The sequence below is a fragment of the Pleurodeles waltl genome, chromosome 8 (assembly GCF_031143425.1).
Source record: "Pleurodeles waltl isolate 20211129_DDA chromosome 8, aPleWal1.hap1.20221129, whole genome shotgun sequence".
Taxonomy (NCBI): Eukaryota; Metazoa; Chordata; class Amphibia; order Caudata; family Salamandridae; genus Pleurodeles; species Pleurodeles waltl.
Genome location: NC_090447.1, coordinates 604,376,923 through 604,402,520, shown reverse-complemented (window position 1 = coordinate 604,402,520; position 25,598 = coordinate 604,376,923). Strand labels below are relative to the sequence as shown.

The 25,598-nt window shown below is 46.7% G+C and overlaps 1 protein-coding gene and 1 long non-coding RNA gene across 10 annotated transcripts in view; one reads left to right on the top strand and one right to left on the bottom strand.

Moving 5' to 3' along the window:
- The window catches only part of MAP7D2 (MAP7 domain containing 2), a 361,083-nt gene extending 357,106 nt beyond the window's left edge, over window positions 1-3,977 (bottom strand). For all 9 annotated transcript variants that reach the window (XM_069204676.1, XM_069204677.1, XM_069204679.1 and 6 more), the window contains exon 1: window positions 3,727-3,977. In XM_069204676.1, coding sequence (XP_069060777.1) covers window positions 3,727-3,799 — 73 coding nt within the window. In that variant the 5' untranslated portion in view covers window positions 3,800-3,977. The remainder of the gene's footprint in view (window positions 1-3,726) is intronic.
- A 162-nt stretch (window positions 3,978-4,139) lies between these two features.
- LOC138250159 (uncharacterized) overlaps window positions 4,140-25,598 on the top strand; it is a 92,343-nt gene continuing 70,884 nt past the window's right edge. Inside the window, exons 1-2 of the long non-coding RNA XR_011194900.1 lie at window positions 4,140-4,257; window positions 10,884-10,961. This is a non-coding gene — a long non-coding RNA (uncharacterized lncRNA). The remainder of the gene's footprint in view (window positions 4,258-10,883; window positions 10,962-25,598) is intronic.

The window sequence follows — 25,598 nt, the reverse complement described above, 5'->3', positions numbered from 1 at the left end:
GCAGGATCCGTACTACACTATTTGGTTGTCTAATGTATAAACAATACCAAAACTTGTCATTTGGTCAGGTTTAGTGATGTTTTTGCTACTTTAAAGTAATATTTTCGCTCCACAAATTAGAGGTTTTAGAGCTACGCTTTCTAATGTTCAGCTAACAATGTACTGCTGATTTGATAGAATGTTTCTTTAGCTCTTCATGAATAAGTGCAGGTTGAAAGAAGAGGAATAATTAAATTGGACTATGACTACCAAAGGACAGATATCCTTGTGCTTAGAGATCAAATACCTCAGTGGAAGGAAACCAGACTAGAAAACGAGTTTTAAGGCTTTAATTCGCTAGTATTGCGTAATTCCTGTGTATTATGAAAAACAACTATTAATAATACCATTCCTTCAAATAGTGGGTTTTAAAACTCAGCACCTCATGCAATAACAACCCAGGTTTTCAGAAATATTTCTTCCCCCATAAATAGTTTGGTGTTTTTTTTTGTTATCAGTGATATTGGTGCCTAGTTTATAAATCTCGAAAGCATGCAAGGATGATTGATGGTAATTTAAACCTGCGGTTTAAATGTTGCACACAAATCTCTAAACTAGGTGCTCAAGCCACTGCGCTGTTTTATGCATTAGGGTAAGCTTTAAATTGAGCCTCTACAAAAAAAGCAACCTAAAAAAATAAACCATGTCTCTTATTACCAGGGCCCCAGGAATTATGCGATTCTATCTATGATTGTGGCATTTTGGACATAATTATGATTTTGCTGCACGGCCACATAATTCATCATCCTCTAGATCAAATGGATCAAAAGTTGCTCAAAACACGACCACACGTGTGGTCATCCAGTGTCAGGCCTTTTGTTGCGAAGAGCAGGTCGCCTCCCAAATGCTGATTGCTGTATTAAGGTGTTAAACATGTTAATAAGGTGAAACCGCTGACTAGGCAGTGCTAGCGTGGATGAATGACAAAATTGAGAAGTAAACTGTTTCCAAATGTTACGTAATACAGCATAAACTGCCTCTTCTCGTCGCATGTCAACAATGCCACGTAATTTATTTTCCCCGGCTGCATAACAACCAGTGGCTTGATGATGACTAACAACAATTCAATCCTAAATAGTTGAAAGCAATGTACCACACTGCAACTACTTATCTTTCAATAAAATACTAGTATCCACCTACACAATACATCTAACACAGTAACACAGCCACCAACGATGGCAAACCGAGCTAGACATGTCGACGACAGCAAGTGCAAGGCGGTGACAAGTTACAAACAAACGGTCGCATCTGCACGACCGCGTCTCTTAAAAGCAGTAAAGATATCCAAGCCACGAATAATAACAACAACCAATTCTGGAAGGGAAATTTCATTTGTTTTGACGAACGAATGTGAAGGTAACAGAGCCACAACCCACGCCACTGTCCTAATTAGAACGAAACACGGCCCTCCCGAAAGACAGCTGCCATGTCCCAAAAACATAAAGCCACAATATTGTGAGAGGTCTGGACGGCGGCGCGCGCCGTCTGATGTTCTCGAGTGACATCGCTCTCAAGCCATTGTTGCCTTATCTTTCAATGAGGTAACAAGTGAACAGAGTCACATAAAAGGGGGAGCGGACAAACCGCTGAAAGGAACCACGGAGATGCTTATAAATCACGTGAAAAATCTATGTTTAACAAAACTGGGGGTTTATTAAAAAAAAAGAAAACAAAAAAAAAAAAGAAGCAGCTTTGGCTCGAACTCAATTATGCCGCCGATAAAAAAATGTAGATAAAAAAAGGTTTACCTCAGTCTAAACAGGTACTAATGGCCCGGTATCGACTGGTAGACCCTTTCATATTGGAATACTGCACGATATTTGTGTCAACCAGCACACAGTACAAATCACTGTTGAGGTAAACTGGGTAGCGCCGTGTTAACAATTAGGAAACCCAGTACTGCCTGCACTGTCGGCTTGGTTCGATAGTGGCAGTGGTGAGACGTTCTGGTGAAAAGAACTTGTCAATGGCGCTGCTGCCAGGATAGAGCTTGTCAGCAATGGCCCTTATGCTCATTTAAATAATGACGTGGTGCCTCTGCCTGACCTTCGACAGGAGTGAAGCAGAAAGGGGGGCGCTAGGCTCTAATGCAAACAAACAAGGAATCCCTCTACCTCTTAGTTGAGTAATAAAAGACATCCATAAATGGGGTGCAGTGAGCCCAGTCACAAACTGCTGTACTGACGTGCACGTCACTAATCAACATTAATCCATGCAAATTCGGTTGTCTCTATTAATTTATCCTGGAGTGTATAAAGGGGTTTCGGACTATCGCTCGCACCGTTGTCTCGCAGGCTTCCATACTACATCAGTTCTACTCTTTGCGGATTAAAATGTGTGAGGTTCCGGATTTTCCATGAGGTAGCTCCCCGTCAGACACAACCTTGCCTCTAGGTTCCTCTGGCGAGCTATATAGAACCTGATGTTGATTTCCACAACCAACCTGGGAAACATACATTTTCAGCCCGCGGAAACGAATCCAACATCAAATATCAATAAAACACAAACGCGTGGATGTCTTGGAATGAAGGAATTCTGTTCCAAAGAAAAAAAAAACAACACTGTTGTGGTCTCCGTGCAGTCAGTTTTCCAAGCTTACGCTGCCTGCAATTCTTCAACCATGGAGAAATGTCAAGTCGATACACGCCTCTTTTCACTGGTGACGAAAACACATGCCAGCCGGGGTCAGGGAAGGGGTCGTCACGAGACCGCGTGCACTTTGCACTCGATCTCCACATGCCTCTGCCTACGTCAGACGTGGACTCCTGGAGGGGGGATGCGAGAGTCCCTGGCGTGGAGCCAGTAATTCTGTCCTGCAGGTACAAGGCAGAAGCCTAGTGGACCCTTAAGGGGCGTGTGCAGGACTGGTTCCACTGCTGGAGAAAGTGTGTTAGCAGTGATTTAAGGTTGCCCCAGTGCATGCACTGTGAGGTAACATCTCATGTATGGCAAGTCGGGACAAACTGTTCAAAAATGAGGCGAGAACGTTGGGAATGTGTGGATACAGGACCCTTAGGGCTGGGCTGTGGGCACACATATTGGGATATTACATTCTTATGCAGAAGACGGGTGAGTGTTAACATGCCTGTGATTCTTGGGGGGAGGAACTGCTAAGAGTGAGGTAAAGCATCACTTGGGGTGTGGTACAAACACAATAGGTAAGAAACCCATGTGGATGGAGGGTGCAGTCAGAGCGAGGCAAGGAGTCCCAAATAAAGCAGGAGATGATGTAATGAAGCTTTTGGAGGCGTTGCAGGCAGCGAGACAAATGTGTGAGTGTGGAATAAAACCAAAAATAAAAACACAGAGGTGAAAGGCGTACTCACAGCCAGGTAAGGGAGCATTGGGATTGTGGTCGCTAACCGAGGTAAGGAATGTGCAGATGCAAAACAACGGAGAAAAGGGGCAGGCTGCAGAGAAAATAAGTATCAATCCCTGGGATTTAAAATCTATTCCTATGATAAGCGCAGAGGGCCTGTCAATACAAAAGCACACGTGGCCAATGCAATGACTGCGAGAAGGTGCATGGGCAGCAAATTAAAAGATGCTGGCGCAGGCTGGCAGCTGACGTGGTGACCGATTGCAGGCTCTGAGCGCTGCATACCTCCGAGCTCGGGAAGCAGCTTCCCCATAAATAAACACCAGGATGCCACTGCTTCCTCCACAGTGCCCCGGGGCACCTCTTACCTGCACCTGCCGTCGCCCCCCGTGGTGTCTGCGGAGGTGATGTGAGCGCAGCCGCTGCCCCCGTTTCCGCCATCTTTCATAGGCTCCCCCAAACAGCACCGCCGGCCTCACGCGCACCCGGCGCCGTGTACTGTCCGCGCGCACAGGGGGTTTTCGCCGCCCTCCCTCTCCAGTCCGGAGCCGCACAGGCGCACTCGCACCTGCAGCACCTGACGGCGGCGGGCAGGGGGCGGAGGCTGCCGGGGCGGCGTGCGAAAGGGGAGGAGCTAGCAAGGCCGGCCCCACCCCCGGAGCAGGCGTGCCGGCGGCAGGCGTGTGCACACATCCCGTACATACCTGACGCCCGCGTCAGGGAGCGCCACGAGGGCTCCGACGGACACCGCGGACCTGTCCTGCCCCGTGACCCTCAGCACCACCTACAAAGCCCCGGGGCGTCTGTGAAGCAGGTTTGGGATCCCAAAGCACCACACAGTGCAAAGATGACAACGAAGGGACATTGGTGACATGTTGGCAGGCAGGACACGAGGAGAGGTACTTGTTAGCTGGAATAGTGGTCCAGCAAGACGATGTTAGGGAAACAAAGTGAACGTGTACTAGAAGCCAGCGATGCTTAATTGTACTGCTGGTCTTCTTGAAAGAAACGTTAGGCAGTTACTTTTGTAACTGGTGCTCATGTAAAGCGCTCTAATATAGAGATCTACTTTCGGGAGAGGATGTGGTGTAACCGCCCGAGCTGCTGATCTTGGATTTGGGGAGCCATGTTTGAATCTCGGCATAGACCAGATGAGTGAGCTTGTACAGTAGTTTTCTACCTTTAATTTTTTTCACCACCCACAGGAGACAAGCTAATGGTGTGGACGAATCATTATACCGATGGCTCTTGTGATCTTAGGAACCAAATCCCTTCAAAATCCCTGGATCCCACCACAGTCCTAGGCCAGATGTAGGACATTAGCTCCCCGATCTCCACATCAGACACATTTAACATCTTCAGAGGAATAAATCCTGTTTAGACGACTGGGGGTCATGTAAGTATGATGTCGAAAATTAACATGCAGCAATTTAAACCTTCATCTGTGATGGTTATTTCTAATTCCCTCTCCCAGTTCCTACGCGCTACGTAGGGAGCACTCTCCATTTCTTCATGAGGGACTTACGGAATAAGGTGATCAGGTCATCCCCTCCCCCACTGAATCAGACCACTTAATACTCTAGAAGTTTGTGATTGTGCGGGAAGCCCAGCTCATAACTCCCTGGCAGCATGCTCCATCCTGGCATAATGGAGAAATCGGCCCTGCCTCACTCCAAAGGTTTCCTGCGCCTCTTGAAAAGGGATGAAGACTTCTCCAGGAAATGATGCCAGCTTCCAGACACCTACCTTACCTCCAATGTTCCAGTGCAATGGGTCAATTTAAATTTTTGTTTACAACAAATGCACCCCACCTTTAGACCACAGCATTTTCACTTTTTGTTACCTTTAAACTTTTAATGCCTATTCCCAATGTTTACAAGCAAGTATATACATACATAACATGCATTGCAGACTTACCAAGGCCTACCCTAGTGACTTTACCTATGCTTCTTTGTATTCTGGTACATATGGCCTTCATTATAAATACAAAACTACAAATACCAGAATGAAAAGTGAAAACTAATACTTTACGAATTATTGACACCTGATAATAGGCAACATGTGATCAAGTACATTATTGCAGTCTCAGTGAAAATCAGAGAAAGGCAACACATTTGTTTTTTGCCTCAGGCACCTCCGATGTATTTTTTTCATACTGGATGAAAGAGCTATGGGCCTGTTTCCAGGTTGGACAAAATAACGAGTTGGTAGGTATTTAATGCATCCGCTAATTATTGTATGCTTCAAATGCCTTAACCTTCTTTAAATTTCAGTAGGCCAAACCTGCTGACCTTTAACAGGAGAAAAGCATACAGTATTTACCTTATTATGCAGATTTTTTTGCAATAAACACCAAAATCTGCATGTTATTCTCCACAAACTTGTAATAGGTGCTAATAACTGCACCTGATAAATAATGTACTCCATGGCATCATTATTTATCAGTTTTGATAAATCGCACCTATACTCTTTATCGGGGCCTTCGTCTATTATTCAGGCAGCCATTGCTTAATTTATGCAGGAGTTATTAGGTGGTGGGCAGAAGCACTCAATTTTGCAGATGGACTTATTTTTCATCATCAGACTTTGAACCAAAGCAAGATAAGTAAAGGACGAAAAGGAAAGCAAAAAACGAAGATAAACATAGGAAAGCTGTGACAAAAGGAGAGACCATGGATGACAAAGACCCTGCTCGGTTGAAGTAAAGAAACAGTAGTTGTAGGGAGGCAAAGACTGTCAGCGACCGAACCATTAACTCAGCAGCAACATTTACAGCATTGATCTGTTGGGAAAACGGTGACATAACTGGCAATTGGCCCCATGACATGTGAGTAACTTTCGGTCTATTCTCTGTTCTATAATCAACCTAACTTTGAAAGCTAAGGCTTTGAAGCCAAACTCTACAATTCCCAAACTGCAAATTGCAGTTGAGTAAAGTGCAAGGGCCGGATCAGAGCGTCACACGTCAAAGGACTGCTTGGCAGCAATCATAGCTGGACAAAAAAAAAAATCTCCTTTTGATATGATAATATGGAAGTTCTACTGATTTAAAACATTCCTAAGATTCATTTTTTTATTCTAAAGATGCTAAAGTTAGAAGTAAACACCTGGGGGCATCCCCACCTTGATTTGTTCACACTTCAGAAGGAAAATAAAAAAGTGCTGAATGGAAAGCTCAGATTAAGCGCAGCCTGTGATATACTCGTGCCGCATTCACGTCCACCATTTTTGGCCCAATATGTCCTATGCTCGCTGAACATAGGTCTGAATCCACACCTCATTGATGGAGCCCAACAAGGCCAAAGCTGGTTTGAATGGCTTGTGTGCCCATATAGAGTAGACCTAACATGGTAGTTCCAGGTGGACTGTCCTTATAAGAGGAGGACTGATGATAAGTATATAGCCGTTCTCTGCCTGGGGCAGTACACCGAGCTAAAGAGGATGGGCTGGAATGTGCCCCTGAGTAATTATCAATGGCTGGGATTAATTCAAGCATTCCGCGCATCACTTTTTTCATACTTACAAAGTAACATGGGGAGCTTTTGATGCACTTTCTGTCAGGTCTTGATGCTGCCAAGGCAGGAAGATACAGAACTGGATTTAAATGGTTAACCCTCAAGGTCACAGTTACAGAAACTGACATGGTCGAATGCAGAAAAATATCAATGGCAGTCACACCACACAGGGTCGGTTCAGTCAAACGCAATCATCACTATGTGTAGACTACAGGATAATTCATACGGAGGTGTGAAGCGTGATGGAATTTGACATAGCACACTAACATCCAGTGATTTAGCAAGAGTGCTATGAGCCCTCACGCAACCAAGGATAATAAGCTATCCCTCCCACAGTTTAGTATTCAAAGGAGGTTATAATTGCACTCCAGAGATCCCCTGATATGCCTGAGCCCTGGTGCCACTGCACCTGCTGCACTATTGATAGCTATGCTGCTGCAAACCTCAGCATGTAGTCCAGGCACTCCAGGCACAGGCAAATGTAGGGTATGTAGCTAAAAAGAATGTTATTGTTGAGAGACGTTCATAAAATAAATCAGATTTCTAAGTTCGATGCATACCCTGTATTAAGGAATTCATTAATCATATAGGAGAGGTAAGATACATTATCACTAAGGACCTTACTAAAGGGTACTGGCAAATCCCGCTAAACCCTCAGGATAAGGAAAAAATAGCCTTAAAAACATCTGATGTTCCAGGTCCTACCCTTTGGACTTTATGGGGCCCCTGTCACCTTTTAAAGATTGAGGAACCAACCCCTAAAGAGCATGCCTCAACAACTTAGATGACATTGGCACCTACAGTAATCTTTGGAGTGAACACTTGATTTACCTTGTAGCATTACTTAAAGCCTTAAAGGAAGCAGGGCTTAACAATGAAGTAATTTCAGTAATTTTGCGTTACTCTTGAGTAAATTCAGTAATTGTACAATTGTGCCAGGTTGCGTAATTTGGAGTAATTAGGGGCAAAAATGCCTACTGCAACAGCACAGAAACAGAGCATGAGTGGCTGCTAGTTGCTGTTGTTCCTGTTCTGTTGCATTTAGCACAATTTTCTTGTAGCACTTGGTCCATTATGGACACAATGGTGCATTTTGCGCTAAAAATAGTGTTAAATGCAGGGTTATGTTCCTCACGTCATTCTGCATAATTTCATATAATTTTGTTGTAATTTACATACTTACGTTACAGTAAATTACAGGAGTTACCCTCACCCTTGGTAATAATGTCAGGCTACTCGGACCATTCTCGGATCATTCTTATCATTACAACCCTATAGGTTCCAGGTATATCATAGGAAGAGGGAAGATCAAAAATGTTGAGTTTTCTTTTTTTTGCCCAGGTTTTCCATAGATCTTCCGAACAGAAAAATCCAGAAGAAGAGATATGTAAATAAAGAACCCCTACCTCAGTGCTAAACTCTCAAGATATCTCTGCACGTCCTTGGTGGTTTGCAAGGTCCTGTAGAGGAGAAAACATAAAAAGTACGTTAGAAAGATAAGGAGGACTTACATGAGAAGACAGAAGAGAAAAAAAGACTAAAGGAAGAGAAGGAAAGAAAAGTGAAAAGACCAAAGAAATAGAAACAGAGAAAGGACTACAAAAGGTCTTTTCCTCAAACAAACCTTGCCCTCCAGTTCCTGGGAAAGGAAACAACAGCGGAAATAAGGAGACACAGGAAGATACTGCATTCCAGAAGGAGCAGGAATTTGTGAGGTGGGGAGAGAAGTCAGCCAGTCACACACTCCGCTAATACCCAACAAGCCATCCGAGGCGAGAGGAGATCTGCGGATCTTGGAAGGCACCCACGACTGGGAGGAAAACAAAGCAGAGGACAGTCGACCTCCACACAGAAGCATCAGTATCCCACCATGGTCCAGAGGAAAACCGTGGCTACGCAGGTGCATGGATTGAGATAGCACAGGGACAGAGGTGATCAGGATGAGTCACAGCAAGGGAGCTCACAGCCCAATAACAGAGGACAAATTACTAAAATTGTACCAGTGGAAAGTAACTCGAAAAATACTCTCAACCTCTGGCACTGTATTCCTTATGAGTTATCATTAGGCTTTCCCGTTTTCAGTTTCTAATTGTTGTGAATTCTGGTGGGGTGTTCTCATTGTTTTTCAATGATTTCAAACAATGTAAAAAAAAAACTGAAGTTATCAGTGTTTTATCTTTTTTATCCTACAAAATTGCAGTTATGGTGTTTTTCTAGTAGGTATAAATAAATTTGTTTTTATGTTCTTCTTTCCCTTGCTCCATCACTTTGTCAATTATTTCTCACTTCTTCCCTGAGTCTAACTCCATCCTTTGAATATTTTCACTGAATTTGCTCTTTCACATAACTTTTCATTATTTCTGTTACCAGCATGCCTAATTTTGCAGTACCCAAATCCGTCTTCCCGTCAGTCCAGTCCCATCCTATAACAAGGATGTTAGAGGATGGAGATATATTTTCCTCTCGTTAAGATTTGATTGTAGCAGGGAAAATGTTAGTGGTGGGCATTTAATACACCTTCTTGCTGCTCTTTTATTGAGACAAATAACAAAAGTATGCTGAATGAAGATTTTCTACTGAGAACGAGATAAATATTGTGGAGTGTTTGATTACAGAAAGGCAGTGTCACCCTATCTTGTTCTTTGCCTAGAGACACTAAGAAACAAGTGGGCTAATAAATGCTTTTTATAGATCTGATCTGAAATGGTTATTATGCAAGTAGTTAGTTATACGGCCTTTGGTGATAGCAAATCCTGCTGCTGTATGAAGAAGCACCCGATTTAGTGGTTTGTACGGGTGATGTCGCCAAGTGTGCCCCCATAAGTTTCGAGTCTCATTTTGACATGGATGCATTAGGCAAGAAAGTTGAATGAGGTAATGCTGGGGCTGTTTCACAAACACATCGAATGTCAATGTGCAGGTCTGGAGTGAGTCTAAGCACCTGTTTTTGATGAAATTGCAGTTTCTGTAGCACAGAAAAAGGTGAGAGCCATGCTCCTAAAACAAGCGTGAAAGTAGATACTGGGAGATCTGGAGACCTTGTGGATGTCACAGTTAGATGGCTCGCCATGGCCTGAGTGGGTCCTAGCAGAAGCATCCATCACAGAAAAGGTACGGGCGGCACTTATACTATTTGACAACAGAGGGCCACAAAGCATTAAATCTGAGGCAAAATTCGGTGTTTTCCGGTTTCTGTTGAGAAGCACATACTCTCCTTAGTGCTGTTTTATCCGTTATAATTGGTTTCACTTGAAAACTTAGTTATCATTCCTTTAAAAAAAAAACGTTTTCTTCACTAGTAAGAGCACCCCTGTTTCAGGGAACGATTAAAGTGAACATTACTAATACCTACCCAAAAAGACTGCTGTTTACTAAAGTGGACGGATAGTCTCAAACCACAAACACTATTACAGCCACACTGAAAAAGTGAAAGCGTTCATATATTTGGGCATATGAAGCTTATGATAGACACAGAGAAAGAATAGGGGTGAAAAAGTCACAGAACAGGAAAGAAAGAGAATCATAGAAACCAAGGCTTCCTTATTTCCTTCAATATTGTGACACAACTCTTAATTTTGCCTGTTGTAAGGGTTCTTGAAGTGGAGGTCATGGCTGTGTCCTAGAGCAGGAAGAAACTCTATTTGAAACCCAGGAATGAGAGAGAGAGAAATTATTAAATGCGAACAGCAAAAGGCAGTTCTTATTGTAGAGCTTGATTTGCGAAAGTACTGGTAAATAAATAAACACATTGAACCCTCTAAACTGGTCTGTGGTGGGTATGCATAGGGCTTATGCTCACGTGGTATGATAAAAACAAGAAAAACTGCTGTATGACTACGTATTTGGTATGATACTATATTCTTTTATTAACTTTGTTTCTATTAGTGTACTTTTGTTTTCACTTTCTTCCTTTTTCTCGTTTCCTTCTGTTTTTTTTTCAGTTTCTCGTAGTCTTTTCTCTGGGACTATTATTTAGTTCATGTGTTCCTTCTTTCTTTCCCTTTTTATAGGTATGTCTCCGTCTCTAGATGTGACGTTCCCCAGAAGGATGAGTACCAGCGGGAAAAACATAATATAGGAGGGAGTAGGTAAGTAATGTTATTCTATTGACGTGTACTAATTATACATGGTGGGAGGGGAAGGGAGGAGGAAGAAGTAAGGGCCAGTGGGATCTGTGCCTAAAAGTGCATAATAGTGGATATTGTCTCATTCTCTTCTTATGTGCCTCAAGTGCTCTTGTGTGTAAGGTGTTTGTGACAAGACAGAAAAAATTTATAAAGAGAGAAATTATTATTTACATTGTGTCTGCTCCCTTCTTAAGAGGCCTTATTGATTTCCTGCCCCTTTCTATGCAAGGAGGAGGATCCTTGCATAGAAAGTACAAGTACTTTGGTGTTTTTTCTCTCCTATTATGTGTCTTTCAAGCTCCACCCTTCAATTTTTTCATTTCCAAAATTGGTTCTTGGGTTTTTAAAGTACACCTGTACCTGCATTAGCCACGTCCCTCCTGGGACATGGTGGGTGATTCCGGCGTCCTTGGGAGTCTTCTCGGAATCGGCTGGGAACTCCGTTTTCCGAGCCCCTTCGGCCTCCCCGGATTCCTCGCCGTTCTCCACTGTCCCTTCGTTGCCTGCTGCGTACAGTGGTTCTCCGAGGTCCCGTGCCGCTTCCTTCGCGGTTCTCTTCTGCCTCCCTGGCGCGCCGCAACAACCCTCTTCTTCCGAGTTGGCGTGCATACGGGAACGCGGATCACTATTTGAAGTGTCCCCGGGGCACTCTTCTATCGGCCCCACTCACGTAGTGGGGCCAGATGTAACAGTAATCCTTTTACAAACGCCTCCCCTGGAGAAGAACTGATCGAGTCCTGTTTCAATGGGATTCCTGGATAAATAGTCTGCCGTAATCAATTGACATCCTGGATTATGTTGTATCTGAAACATAAAAGGTTGAAGTTCCATGAACTAGCGCAAAATTCTTGAGTTCCTATCTTTATTTCTAGCTAGCCACGTGAGAGGAGCATGATCAGTGATTAATACAAACTGATGTCCATGTAAATAATATTGTAAAAATTCTACAGCCCATTTGATTGCCAGGCATTCTTTTTCAATCATGGGATAATGATTTTCTCAAGGTAACAGTTTCCTACTGATAAAGACGATAGGGTGGCTTAGCTCATTTTCATCTTTCTGTGATAAAAGTGCTCCTATGCCAACATGAGAGGCGTCTGTTTGTAAGTAAAAAGGTTTTTGTAAAGTCAGGACAATAGAAAATTGGTTTGGATGTTAAACACTGTTTTAATGTCTCATAACTTTTAAGCTGTGTGGCACTGAGTCCTTGAGTTTAGTAGGTTGGTCTTTTTTTAGGAGGTTAGTTAAAGGGGTTGCTAGGGTGGAAAAATTTGGGATAAAACGTCGGTAATAACCAACCAATCCTAAAAACGATTGAATCTCCTTTTTTGTTTGAGGAGGAGGTACTTTGAGTATAGCTTTGACTTTGTCAAGCTGCAGTCGGATGGGTCCCTTTTCAATATGGTACCCAAGATATGCTATGGACCCTTTAGCTAGATTAAATTTTTCCAGATTTGCAGTTAAGCCTGCTTCTGTTAACATATGGAAGGCTCCAGATAAATGGTCTAGATGCTCTTTCTACGTTTCACTATATGTAACAATATCATCTAAATAGGCGGCAGCATAACCTACATGAGGCCGTAACAGTCTATCCATTAAGCGTTGCAAAGTGGCCGGATCCCCATGTAACCCGAAAGGGAGAACAGTAAATTGATATAACCCTAAAGGTGTAGAAAAATACGTTTTCTCCTTAACTGTGGGATTTAAGGGTATTTGCCAGTATCCTTTTGTCAAGTCCAAAGTGGACATATATTGGGTTTTACCCAGTTGTTCGATTAATTCATCCATTCTTGGTATCGGATATGTATCAAAATCTGACAAGCTGCTTAATTTTCTAAAATCAATACAAAATCAAACCGTTCCATTAGGTTTGGGAACTAATACCGTCAGAGAACACCAAGGGCTGGTGGAGGGTTCAATAATACCCCTTTTTAACATATTTTGTACCTCATTTTCAACCACTTTCCTACGAGCTTCAGGAATACGATATGGTCTAAGGTGGACCACTTTCCCTTCTTTGGTATTGATCTTGTGTTGTATCAAAGTGTTTTTTCCAGGAGGTAATGTAAATACGTTTTTATTCTGATTTAGGACCTCTAATAGTTGTTTTTGATGTTCAGGGGGTATATGGGGATTTACGTGAGGAAGCCATTTCCTTGAGTTATCCGGTTGTGGACATAGAGTTATGTCTAGGGGTTTTACCTTATTTACGAAACATCGAATACCCGGATGTGGGAATGTGGCATCATTTTCTTCCCATTTCTTTAACAAATTGATATGGTGGACCTGTGTTTTTCTCAGTGATTCAGACATTTTTAGTTGATATGTGACAGGGTTTACTTGCTCTATTACCTCATATGGTCCCTGCCACTTGGCCAGTAACTTATTTTCAGAACTGGGCAACAGTGCCAGTACCTTTTCTTCCACTTTTGTTTCTTAAGGTGGTCTCTCGATTATAATATTTCTTCTGTCTATCTTGTGCTTCCGCTAGGTGGACTCTGACATCATCCCAGACTGTTTGTATTTGATCTTTCAGTTGTGTATATTCAAGAATATCTTTATCGTCTGTTTCCTTCTCCTTCCACCTTTCAGCAGCCATGTCTAAGAGGTTTCTAGGCTATCGGCCAAAAACTAGCTCAAATGGACTATGGCCTGTTGAAGCCTGTCATGAGTTCTTATGGCATATAATACTATTGGAAGTTTTTCATCCCAGTCACGTCCAGAATCAGCTATAGTCTTTTTTAAGAGTGTTATGATGGTCCGATTATATCTTTCTACCAACCCATCTGTTTGTGGGTGATAAACAGATGTGCGAAGATGTTTTACTCCCAATAGTTGATGTTGCGCTGCGACGCACGGCACGAGCCGAACACTCTGCTCGGGCCACGGAGCTGGGACGCGCCGCGCCCCCAGCCTCTCCTGCATTACTCGAGGCCCCAAACTGGGCATGGGGCCTCGTTTCTCTTCTGGCGCGGCGCGCCTCCATTAAATGATAGCGTTAACCCACTTACCTGTCATTGTGTTCCTACTCTTGCTGTCGCCCACCTTTTTTTCCCACTGCTGCATCCTGGGGAGTGCAAAGCCACAGTCTCTCAAGTCTCTACAGTGGGTGGTTTCCCCACTGTACCATCCTGGGGAGTGCAAAGCCACAGTCTCTCAAGTGGATAACTTTCTCCACTGGTTCTGGAGGGGGCTTTGTGCCCAGAGTGCTTTATCCTGTGCAGGACAGATGGAGTTGATGCATGTCTCCACTGGTTCTGGAGGGGGACTGGTGCCCAGAGTCCAGCACTCACCACGTGACGGTCCCAGTTGCGTCACTGACCCTGCCGCTGATGGGCTAGCGGTCCTTGCCCTGTTCAGCGGTGCTTGCCATGGCGGTCTTTGGCCTGTTCAGCGGTGCTTGCCATGCGGTCCTTGGCCTGTTCAGCGGTGCTTGCCCTGTTCAGCGGTTCTTGAGTTGGCAGTCTCTACCCTGTTCAGCGGTGCTTGCCCTGTTCAGCGGTGCTTGCCATGGCGGTCTTTGGCTTGTTCAGCGGTGCTTGCCAATGGCGGTCTTTGGCCTGTTCAGCGGTGCTTGCCCTGTTCAGCGGTGCTTGAGTTGGCAGTCTCTGCCCTGTTCAGCGGTGCTTGCCCTGTTCAGCGGTGCTTGCCATGGCGGTCTTTGGCCTGTTCAGCGGTGCTTGCCCTGTTCAGCGGTGCTTGAGTTGGCAGTCTCTGCCCTGTTCAGCGGTGCTTGCCCTGTTCAGCTGTGCTTGCCATGGCGGTCTTTGGCCTGTTCAGCTGTGCTTGCCTTGTTCAGCAGTGCTTGAGTTGGCAGTCTCTGCCCTGTTCAGCGATCCTTGCCCTGGCGGTCCGTCATTGCCCAGCTGGGCTGTGGCTGGCGGTCCATCATGGGTCAGCTGGGCTGTGGCTTGTGGGGCCCTCCTGGGCAGCTTGGCTGTGGCTTGTGGGGCCCTCCTGGGCAGCTGGGCTGTGGCTGACGGTGGCCTTCTGGGCAGCGACGATGGGGCTGGTGTTGTCCTCCTGGGCAGCGACGATGGGGCTGGTGGTGGCCTCCTGGGCAGCGACGATGGGGCTGGCGGTGTCCTCCTGGGCAGCGACGATGGGGCTGGCGGTGTCCTCCTGGGCAGCGACGATGGGGCTGGTGGTGTCCTCCTGGGCAGCGACGATGGGGCTGGTGGTGGCCTCCTGCCCAGCGGGGATGATGGCGAACTTCTCCGCCGTGCTGCTCCTCACTGACTTTGCAGGTTTCTTCTGCCCCTTCCCCACCTTGGGAGGAGTCACTGCCAAATCCACACTCCCCCCGGGACCCCTGTGAGCGGCTTGGCTGGCTGGAGTCTTCCCCCTCTCCCGCCAGGCACTGTCCAACTTCTGGTGCTTCACAGGGGGGGGGGGGGACTGGCTGTGGCTCCGTGACAGACTGGCTTGCCTGGTGGCCGGTGCACTCCACATACCTGTAACAACAGGCACCACTGGTCCCGGAGATTTTTTGGCTGAGGTGCTAGTACGGGACCTATGAGTTGGAGGGGGGGTGGGAAATAGGTTAAGGGGGGACAGGAAAAGTTGTTTGTACACACTGGGACGGGTAGCTGGAGGGGGTTTGGGAGTGGAGGAAGAGGTGGTGGTTGTAGGAGGTGTAACTTTTGGGGATTTGGGTGCAGGTGCATGTGCTGGAGGCTGTCGTGAGGTGGATGGCTGTTGGGTGGGTGTGTGCCTGCGTTTGTGTATCTTGGGAGGGGGTGTCACAGACACACTGGGATAGGACACAGGGGACGTGCGAATGGTAGTGGGGGTGGTGACTGCACGTGAGCGGGGTGTGGTGGTGGGTGTGCTGAAGAGGGACGTAGTGGCTGTAGAGGTAGTGCATGCAGGTGTGAGTGTAGACGAGACTGGGAGGGGGGAGGGAGACGAGGAGGAGGGGGACACAGTGGATGCAGTGGATGTTGGTGTGCCTGCATGTGTGTGATGCTTGCGTGAGTGCATGTGGGATGTGTGGTGCTTATGTTTGCCTGAGCTTCCCTTGTGTGTTGAGGTGTGTGCAGGCTGGTCTGATGGAGTGCTTGGAATAGGCAGAGGTACAGGGGATTGGGTCTGGGTGGAGGAAGTTGGAGGGGGGAGGCTAGACACAGGGACAATGGCTGCCATCAGTGCTGAGGCCAGAGTTTGAAGGGTTCGATGAAGGGCAGCCTGACCAGAATGAATGCCCTCCATGAATGCATTTGTGTGTTGCAACTCCCTTTCTACACCCTGGATGGCATTCAAAATGGTAGACTGCCCAACAGTGAGTGACCTGAGGAGGTCAATGGCCTCCTCACTGAGAGCAGCAGAGGTGACAGGGGCCGGGGCTGAGGTGCCTGGGGCAAAGGTGATGCCCACCCTCCTGGGTGAGCGGGCACGGGGCGAAGGCTGAGGGGCTGCTGGGAGGGCAGTGCTGGTAGGGGGGGTGGCGGCTGTACCTGTTGAAGTGGGGGGCACAGATGTTGCCGCCATCACAAGGGAGCTCCCATCGGAGGACGAGTCCGTGTCGCTGGTTGCAGATCCTGTGACTGCCGTTGTGTTCCCCTCGCCCTCCGTCCCACTGGTGTATTCTGAGTCCGTAGTGTGGGCCTCCATGCCCATGTGGGATGCAGCTCCCTTGTGCTCCGGTGCCACTGTACCTCCGCCTGATGATGCTAATGCACACAAGAACAGGGAGACCGCAAAAAAAGGGGGGGGGAACAGAAGAAAGACAGGTTGAGTGCATGGCTTACCGCTACCGTTGGCGGACAATACAGACACAGCAGCCCCCTGCACTACGTCGCGCTGTTGGGCTCTACAGTGAAATGGCCTACAAGGCTATGGACGACATCTGCACACATAGATGACCCTGGGGCATGAATAGCTGTACTTGGCACTCTACAGAGGTGGGGTGGGGGGACACAGGGCCATGCCTTACGAATGGGCCTAGCCTACGGGACTCGCCCTGGCCTAGGGGAACCCACAGCCCTCCTCCCCATCCAGACACCTTCACTGCACGCAAAGTCAGCTGAATGATAGTGTACTCTCACCCTTGTGTCTGCTGTGCTGCCCTCAAGCGCCCATCCAACTCAGGGTAGGCCACCGCCAGGATCCAGAACATCAGGAGGGTCATGGTTCGACGGGCACCCCTCCCACGTTGGGAGGCCATCCCCAGCTGAGCCTCCGCCGTCTTCTTGCTCCAGCAGCGAATGTCCTCCCATCTCTTCCAGCAGTGGGTGCTCCGTCTGTGGTGGACCCCCAGGGTCCGGACGTCCTTGGCGATGGCACGCCAAATATCCTTCTTCTGGTGGGCGCTGACCTACATGAAATGTACAGGGGAAGAAGAGAAGTCATTACCAACTGCACTGTCAAAGTGAGTGGCCCCCATCCCTACCCTTGCCATGTGGCACATGCATTCACCGTCTTTCATGCACGCAGCACTCTGCCCCCTTCCTTCTTACAACCAGCCCTCTCCACACAGGCATAGCCCATACAACATGCTCCCTGTGTACTTAATTGTTGGTCTGGAGGACCGTAGAGTAGCGTGTACTGGGGGAGGACCCCGTCGACAAGCTTCTCCAACTCCTCTGCAGTGAAGGCAGGGGCCCTTTCCCCAGACGCACGAGTCATTGTCTCTTCCAGACCGAGGTCACAGCAGCACTTGCAGTGTAGGTCCTCTCCTGTTGAAGATCAGGTATCAAGTGATTAAACAGTTAGAAAATGGCGGTCACGTCCGCGGCGGTGCGTACCATCACCGCCGACGTACATCGTCATTGGCTCCTGGGACCCATAGGGTCCAATGTTAACCAATGCAGCATTGCGCCGCGGTCTTCGACCGCCTACCGCAACGGTGTACAACGCCAGCGCAGTTACCTCACATCCCATTGTCCCGCTTTAGAGGTCAGCAAGCCCCAATTTCAGGGGCCCACCTGGCCTAATTACCAACTGTGTCACACCTACCTAGGCCTAGTCTCAACACACATACAGGCCACATTTTATGTATGATTGGTGTTTTGTGCATACTGTGGGTACACACCTCTGAGTTGTTTGACTCTGTGGTCGCTGTTGTCCTTCATAGGCACCGTCCGCTGGGACATGTGAGGAGATGGCGGAATCCTCCGGTGTACCGACCGCTGGTGGACCTGTCGACAATGGAGGAAAGACATTTGATCATCACCTACAGGTATGACCGTGCCACAATCCAGGAACTGTGTAGCCAGTTGGAGCTAGACCTGATGTCAGCTATCCGCCATCCCACAGGAATCCCCCCTCAAGTGCAGGTGCTATCAATGCTCCATTTCCTTGAAAGTGGGTCTTTTCAAACAACTGTGGCCATAGCATCAGGGATGTCCCAGCCAATATTTTCCAACGTGTTGTCCAGAGTGTTGTCTGCCCTGCTGAAACACATGCGGAGCTACATAGTTTTCCCTCAGGTGGAAGACTTTCCTACGGTGAAAGGTGACTTCTATGCCCTAGGACATATCCCAAACATAATAGGTGCCATTGATGGGACCCATGTGGCTTTGGTCCCCCCCCCCCCCCCCACAGGAGTGAACAGGTGTACAGGAACCGGAAGAGTTATCATTCCATGAATGTACAGATGGTATATTTGGCAGACCAGTACATCTCCCATGTGAATGCCATGTTCCCTGGCTCAATGCATGACGCCTACATCCTGCGGAATAGCAGCATCCCTTATGTGCTGGGTCAACTACAGAGGAACCGGGTGTGGCTATTAGGGGACTCTGGTTACCCCAACCTGTCATGGCTACTGACCCCAGTGAGGAATCCCAGGACCAGGGCAGAGGAGCGCTACAATGAGGCACACAAGCAGACTAGGAGGATGATCGAACGCACCTTCGGCCTCCTGAAGGCCAGGTTTAGGTGCCTCCATATGACAGGTGGATCCCAAATCTACTCACCAAAGAAGGTGTGTCAGATCATCGTGGCATGCTGTATGCTTCATAATTTGGCTTTGCGACGACAGGTGCCTTTTCTGCAGGAGGATGGTCCAAATGGCGGTGTTGTGGCAGCTGTGGAGCCTGTGGACAGTGATGAGGAGGAAGCAGAGGTAGAAGACATTGACAACAGGGACTCAGTCATCCAGCAATATTTGCAGTGAAACACAGGTGAGAATTCATTCCTGCCTACTACAAGTACTTTTACACTTCTACCTCTATCCTGTCTGTCGATTTCACCCAGTGTATGGTCACTGAGTTGTCACTTTCCCTTACGGTTTCACAGGTGTGGGTCCCAACGTGTCTCATCTGCTTAGATTCCTCATGGACTAGAGCTGTGTGACATAGGTATGTTGACATTACTATTTCCTGGAAATTTTGTCGCTGTAATTGCAAATACACTATTTCAAAATCACAGACAGACTCCGGATCTTGGTGCTTTAGGTGTGTTTATTTAAATGCAAAATATTGGAGGGGGAAGTTAAATAGTGAGGGGTGATGGCGGAGGAGTGTCCATGGCAGAGTCCAGTCTAGTTGTCTCATAGGTGCATTGCCCATATGGGCATAGGAAGTGGAGCTGGGGCAGTTCCAATATGGACAGGGTGACAAAGTGGGACAGTGGGTTGACAATCAGGGTGGTCTCATTTCTTGGCGGGGGTCTTAGCATCGTGCTCTATCTTGTTCCTGGATCTCAGGGACTGCTTACGGGGTGGTTCTCCTTCTGCAGGGGGTGGGGTGCCGGTGTGGTGGTCCTGTGTCGGTGCCTCCTGTCCACTAGCGCCGGCGGAGGTGGTGGGCAGTTCATCGTCCATGCTGGTGTCAGGGGCCCCTTGGAGTGCCACAGTGTCCCTCCTGGTGTTTAGTATTTCCTTCAGCACCCCTACGATGGTGCCCAGGGCGGAGCTGATGGTTCTGAGTTCCTCCCTGAACCCCAGATACTGTTCCTCCTGCATGCGCTGGGTCTCCTGAAACTTGGCCAGGACCGTTGCCATCGTTTCCAGGGAGTGGTGGTATGCTCCTATGATGGAGGAGAGGGCCTCGTGGAGAGTGGGTTCCCTTGGCCTGTCCACCCCCTGTCGCACAGCAGCCATCCCAGTTCCCCTGTGTTCCTGGGCCTCCGTCCCCTGGACTGTGTGCCCACTGCCACTGCCCCCAGGTCCCTGTTGTTGTTGGGGTGGTGGGTTATCCTGGGTTCCCTGTAGTGGTGGACACACAGCTGATTGACGTGTCCTGGGGACGGAGGTATGGGCCCGCTGGGTGGGTGCTCTGCTGGTGTTACCAGAGGGTGGAAGGTCTGTGGTGGCCTGTGCCTGTGCGAGGGGAACCGACTGTCCCGAGTCCCACGATGGTCCGGGCTGGTCATCTGGATCCAGTTGGACAGAGCTGCTGTCATCACTGTGGGCCTCTTCTGTGGGTGGGGTGGAGATGTCTGGACCCTCCTGTCTGGTGACATTGGGTAGTGGTCCTGCAGGGGTGTTAAAGCTTCATTATTGCATCTGTGTGTGTCATGGTGGGCAATGGGTGGGTGACCGGTGTACCCCAGTGCTTGCATTCCTATCTGGGGACTTGTGTGATGATGGTTTAGGGTGTTGTATGGGTATGTGCATTGGGCATGCTTTAGTGATGGGTGTCCATGCGTTGGGGTTGCATGCAGGGCTTGGTATTGGGATGGGTGGTTTATGATAGTGGGTTATATGTGAGTTGGTGGAGTGCTGAGGGTGAGGGTACGGGTAGGAGTTTGTGATGGCATGCAGGAAGGGTGGGGGATATATTAGTAAAGCTTTGACTTACCAGAGTCCATTCCTCCACCGACTCCTGCGAGGCCCTCAGGATGCAGAATCGCCAAGATCTGCTCCTCCCATGTTGTTAGTTGTGGGGGAGAAGGTGGGGTTCCGCCGCCAGTCCGCTGAACCGCCAAGTGGTGTCTTGAGACGACGGAACACACCTTCCCCCGTAGGTCGTTCCACCTCTTCCTGATGTCTTCACGATTTCTTGGGTGTTGTCCCACTGCGTTGACCCTGTCGACTATTCTTCTCCATAGCTCCATCTTCCTTGCAATTGAGATGTCCTGCATCTGTGCTCCAAATAGCTGTGGCTCTACCCGGACGATTTCCTCCACCATGACCCGGAGCTCCTCCTCCGAAAACCTGGGGTGTCTTTGCCGTGCCATGGGGTGGTGTAGGTGATGTGTGGGGTGGTGTGTGTGGTGATAAGTGTAATGATATGTAGTGGTGTGTGGTGTTTTGTACGTGGAAGTTGTGTGGGTGATGGTGTTGAGTGCCTGTGGATGCTAGTTTGTGGATGGTGGTGTCTCTCTCTGGCCTTCTTTCTCGATTTTTTTCGTAGGGGTTTGTGGGTGATGTGGGTGTGTGTTTTATATTGTAATGGGTGTGTGGGAGTGGTGTGTGTATGTGTCTCAGGTGTGTGTGTTTGGAATTGTCCAATGTGGTAGTGTTTTGTAAGAGTGTGTGTATTTTGAGCACGGCGGTGTGTACCGCCAATGGAATACCGCGGTTGAAAGACCGCCGCGTGGATTCGTGTGTCGTGATAGTGTGGGCGTATTTCTGTTGGCGTGACGGTGGAGGTTTTGCTATCGCCAGTTTATCACTGACCTTTGGTGTGGCGGACTTGTGTGGGTGTCTGAATTTTGTCGGATTTCGAGATGTGGGTCATAATAGCTGTGGCAGAATTCCACAGCAGCGGCGGTATGTTGGCGGTGTTCTGCACGGCGGTAAGGGCTTTTACCGCCAATGTTGTAATGACCACCATTATGTCTTACTGACAGATCAATAGTCCTGTTTCAGACCAGGCAGAGGCAGAAAGCCAGCCATTATATTCATATTGAATGATCTAAAACTCACAGTAGACCAAAAAGGAATAGCTGCCTTATTACCTCTGGATTTAGTGTCTACATTTGACACTGTCCACCACCACACCCTACTGCAAATACTTCACAATAGAGGAATCCATGAAAATGCTTGAAAATGGATTGCTTCTTTCCTCACAGACAGACAAAGTGTAGTCTACCTACCCCCTTTCAGATCACCTCCTCACACAGAACACTCTGGTGATGCTCAACGGTCCATCATATCCCCTGTAATATTTAACATCTACCTAATCCCTTTACCAAATCTAATTAAATCTTACAACCTCACCTTTTACAACTATGCATATGATACCTAATTCATTTTAAAAATGGATACCCCCGAGACCTCTACAATTAATAACTTGATGACTGCCCTTGAGCAATAAAACATGGTTGATGAAGAACTATCTAAAGCTCAAAAATGGAAAGGCAAAGATTATGGCATGCGGACAATGGCAAAACTACCAGCCTACCGACATATGGTCTAAGGCACTTGAAGCCCTTCCAACAACATCAAAAGAAGTTAGTAACCTGGTTTCAAACTTATCCTTGATACCTCATGCTAACAATGTCACAAAGAATGCCTTCTGTCAGGACTGCCAGAACACTGGACAGCGAACATGCGGTTCCTTTAAATGTTGGAGAGGGTCACCTTCAAGGCTGCGTGCTGCACCACAAGAAGCCACTCGTTGTGAATTACTCACCTGACTTCCTTGTTCTCAGCATTCTCTGGATCCCTGGATTTCTTCCATCATGTTTGTCTGTAGTTGGCATCGGTTCACTTCGTTCTTCTGTGCAGCATCGAGTTCTTCGTGGCAAAATTTCTTGACAACCTGCAAAGACACAATTAGAAACCACACATTAAGCCAGCAACTGTTTTTCATTTGGTACAAAGAAAATATGTATCTGATTATTTCCTATTAATCTCATTTTAAGAAAAGTTGATTTGACTTTGAACCTCAAAGACAAAAATGCTGATGTTGAGACACATGCATTTATTTCTTGATTTATAACAGTTGCAGACATTTATTTTTGTAATTAAGTTCTAGTGTATGTTTTGTTATTTACATTGATATCGGAATGTTCAAATACGCAATTTGTGTTATAAGCAATTCTTGGGTGCATTAATTGATATAGGTTGTTACATTTAGTTATATATGGCATACATTTGGATATATTTAAGTTACAGTGGAAGTCTGCAAGTTTTCAAGAGCTTTATTTCAGCGCACCCAAGAAGTAGCAGAGGTGGGTTACTAATAACAACACAGAATTTGTGTGCAAGGTCTTTAAGAATACTAGAGTCACAAAGGTCTTGTTTTGTTATAGATTTAGCAAATATACGCCTTGAGTGACTGACTACACTAGGCACACAGAGGAGGAGACCTAAGGTACTTGAGAGAATAATTCTACACAACATAGGTTACTGGTCCCTTTATAGCATTCAAGTACTGATTTTCATATTGTTGATTTCCAGGAAGAGAAGGGTGTGAGGACAGCCAGATGAGAATAGTAGCAACTCAGTGACAATACCAGATTCCTTCTGTCCTCTTTTCCGGGTGGTCAGTTTTGACCTTGACTGTGTTGTGTCATCTTGGCCTACGGGGAAGTTGGGAACCTACATCGTGGTCCATCTCACTCCCGCAAAAAGATCCAGGTGAGAGCCTGACACCTTCTACAAAATCAAAGCACAACATTGCATCTTCCCATACCTTGCATACCAACAGACTGAAAGCCATCCTCATGCTTGTATTCTTCAAGCTTTACTATGCTAACAGCCTATACCTTGGTGCACCTGCGTTCATTATACGCAAAGTACAACTTATCCAAAATTGTGGCGCCAGGCTTCTTCTGCACCTTCGCCCAAGAGAACGATTGATCCTATTGGCTACATATAGCTGGAAGGTCAATGTTTAAGGCACTCTGCATTGTCCATAGAACCTCCCAAGGGAAAGGACTACTATACCTACAAGTTAAATCCAAGCAATACAAATCAGACGGAACACTGCACTCCAGAGTTGCACCACTTATCAATGTACCACCTTACCAAAAGAAATCCATTTAAGGCAATGCTTTCTCAGTACAATCTGCCTTGCTCTGGAACTCACTACCACCCATCATTAGAAGCACCCAGGAGCATATAACATCCGAAGACAGTTGAAAACTTGGTTGTTTCGTAGATAAATGCACCACCTACAGCTAGGCAACACAACCCACAAAACAGTCACAACCTCAAGCTCAGCCCTCAGCTTACAACTCATGAATTGCAAAGAACTCAACCAGCAACTGCTTTGAATATGGAGATAAGCAAAAAAGGATTGACCTATGGGTCATCATGATATTATATAGTTATGTACTTACACATATAACTGTTGTGGCCCACAATAAAACTAAAATCGTAATACACAGCACTCAGCAACACATTTTAACTTATACCTATTTATTCACATAATACATATCTGCTATCTGCTATGAGGGTTGTCCATCATCAAATAAACGGGCATCAAATCAACCAAAAAGATCCATCACACACTACTGGATAGTTTTTGAGGACTTTAATATAATTCATACACTGCAGGTCCCAAATTTTTATACAATCTGACTGCTTCTTTAACTCTCACATAGACTCTCAGATATGGGATGATAATAAAAAAGCTCATCCCTACAGATCTCTCCACTTCTCTCTCCCTTCAACCAAACCAGCTCAGGATCACAACTGAACACAAAATCTCTGCTTGGACAACCCAGTGCAGTAATCAGCTAAGCAGACTATGGGGGTTATTACAACTTTGGAGGAGGTGTTAATCCGTCCCAAAAGTGACAGTAAAGTGACGGATATACCACCAGCCGTATTACAAGTTCATTATATCCTATGGAACTCGTAATACGGCTGGTGGTATATCCGTCACTTTACCGTCACTTTTGGGACGAATTAACACCTCCTCCAAAGTTGTAATAACCCCCTATATTATATGAAATACTGTAAAAGGGCCTTCAGAGCAGTTCAAAAGTAAAAGCATGCTGAAAATCATAAAACTGTCAGTCGATTTCTTAAACATCATCATCCAGCACATTGCTGCAGGCTGTGTATCATAACACGATAACAGCACCTTGGTAGTCATCACACATGACATAGAAACACTTCCCAACTAGGATCAAAACAGAAACAACATCCTTACAGCCACACACCATTTGTGTTGTAGCATGCTACGCATGTAGGCAAGTGTTTCAGTATCCTGTGTAGAAGTAGTAATCACTGTGTAAATGCTAGAATACAATACAATGCAAGGATGCCCTGAGAATCGGGCCACAGAAGCAAGCAGCACTGAAGTAGTGTGAAGCTGCTTGCCTTGCAAAAATAAAAAAAGAAGTAGAAAACGATTCTGCGGAAAGTGGCGGGTGAGGAGCAACAGCTAAGAAGTCAAGAAGCTCTGCAGCAATGTGCAGCTGTGGATATGTATTTTCACTACAAAAGAAAGGTTACAGGGACCATAAAGTTATGTTCAGATTTAACCTACACAAAACTACAGAAATTCAGCAGTTATAGTTATACTTATGACAAGAAACTATAACCATGCCATTGACGCCTTAACGCCTGGGAGCTGCAGGACCTGGCTTTGGTGACATGACTTTGAGCTAACACTGTAGTGTATTTTGAGGAAAATAAAGACTCATTAGATTCTCCCCATGGTGATATGGGAACCTGATAAATCGGTCCTGTGGGAAATTAAGAGCACACAAAAAAAGGACAGGGAACTGGAGTGACAGGTGCTGCTCCTG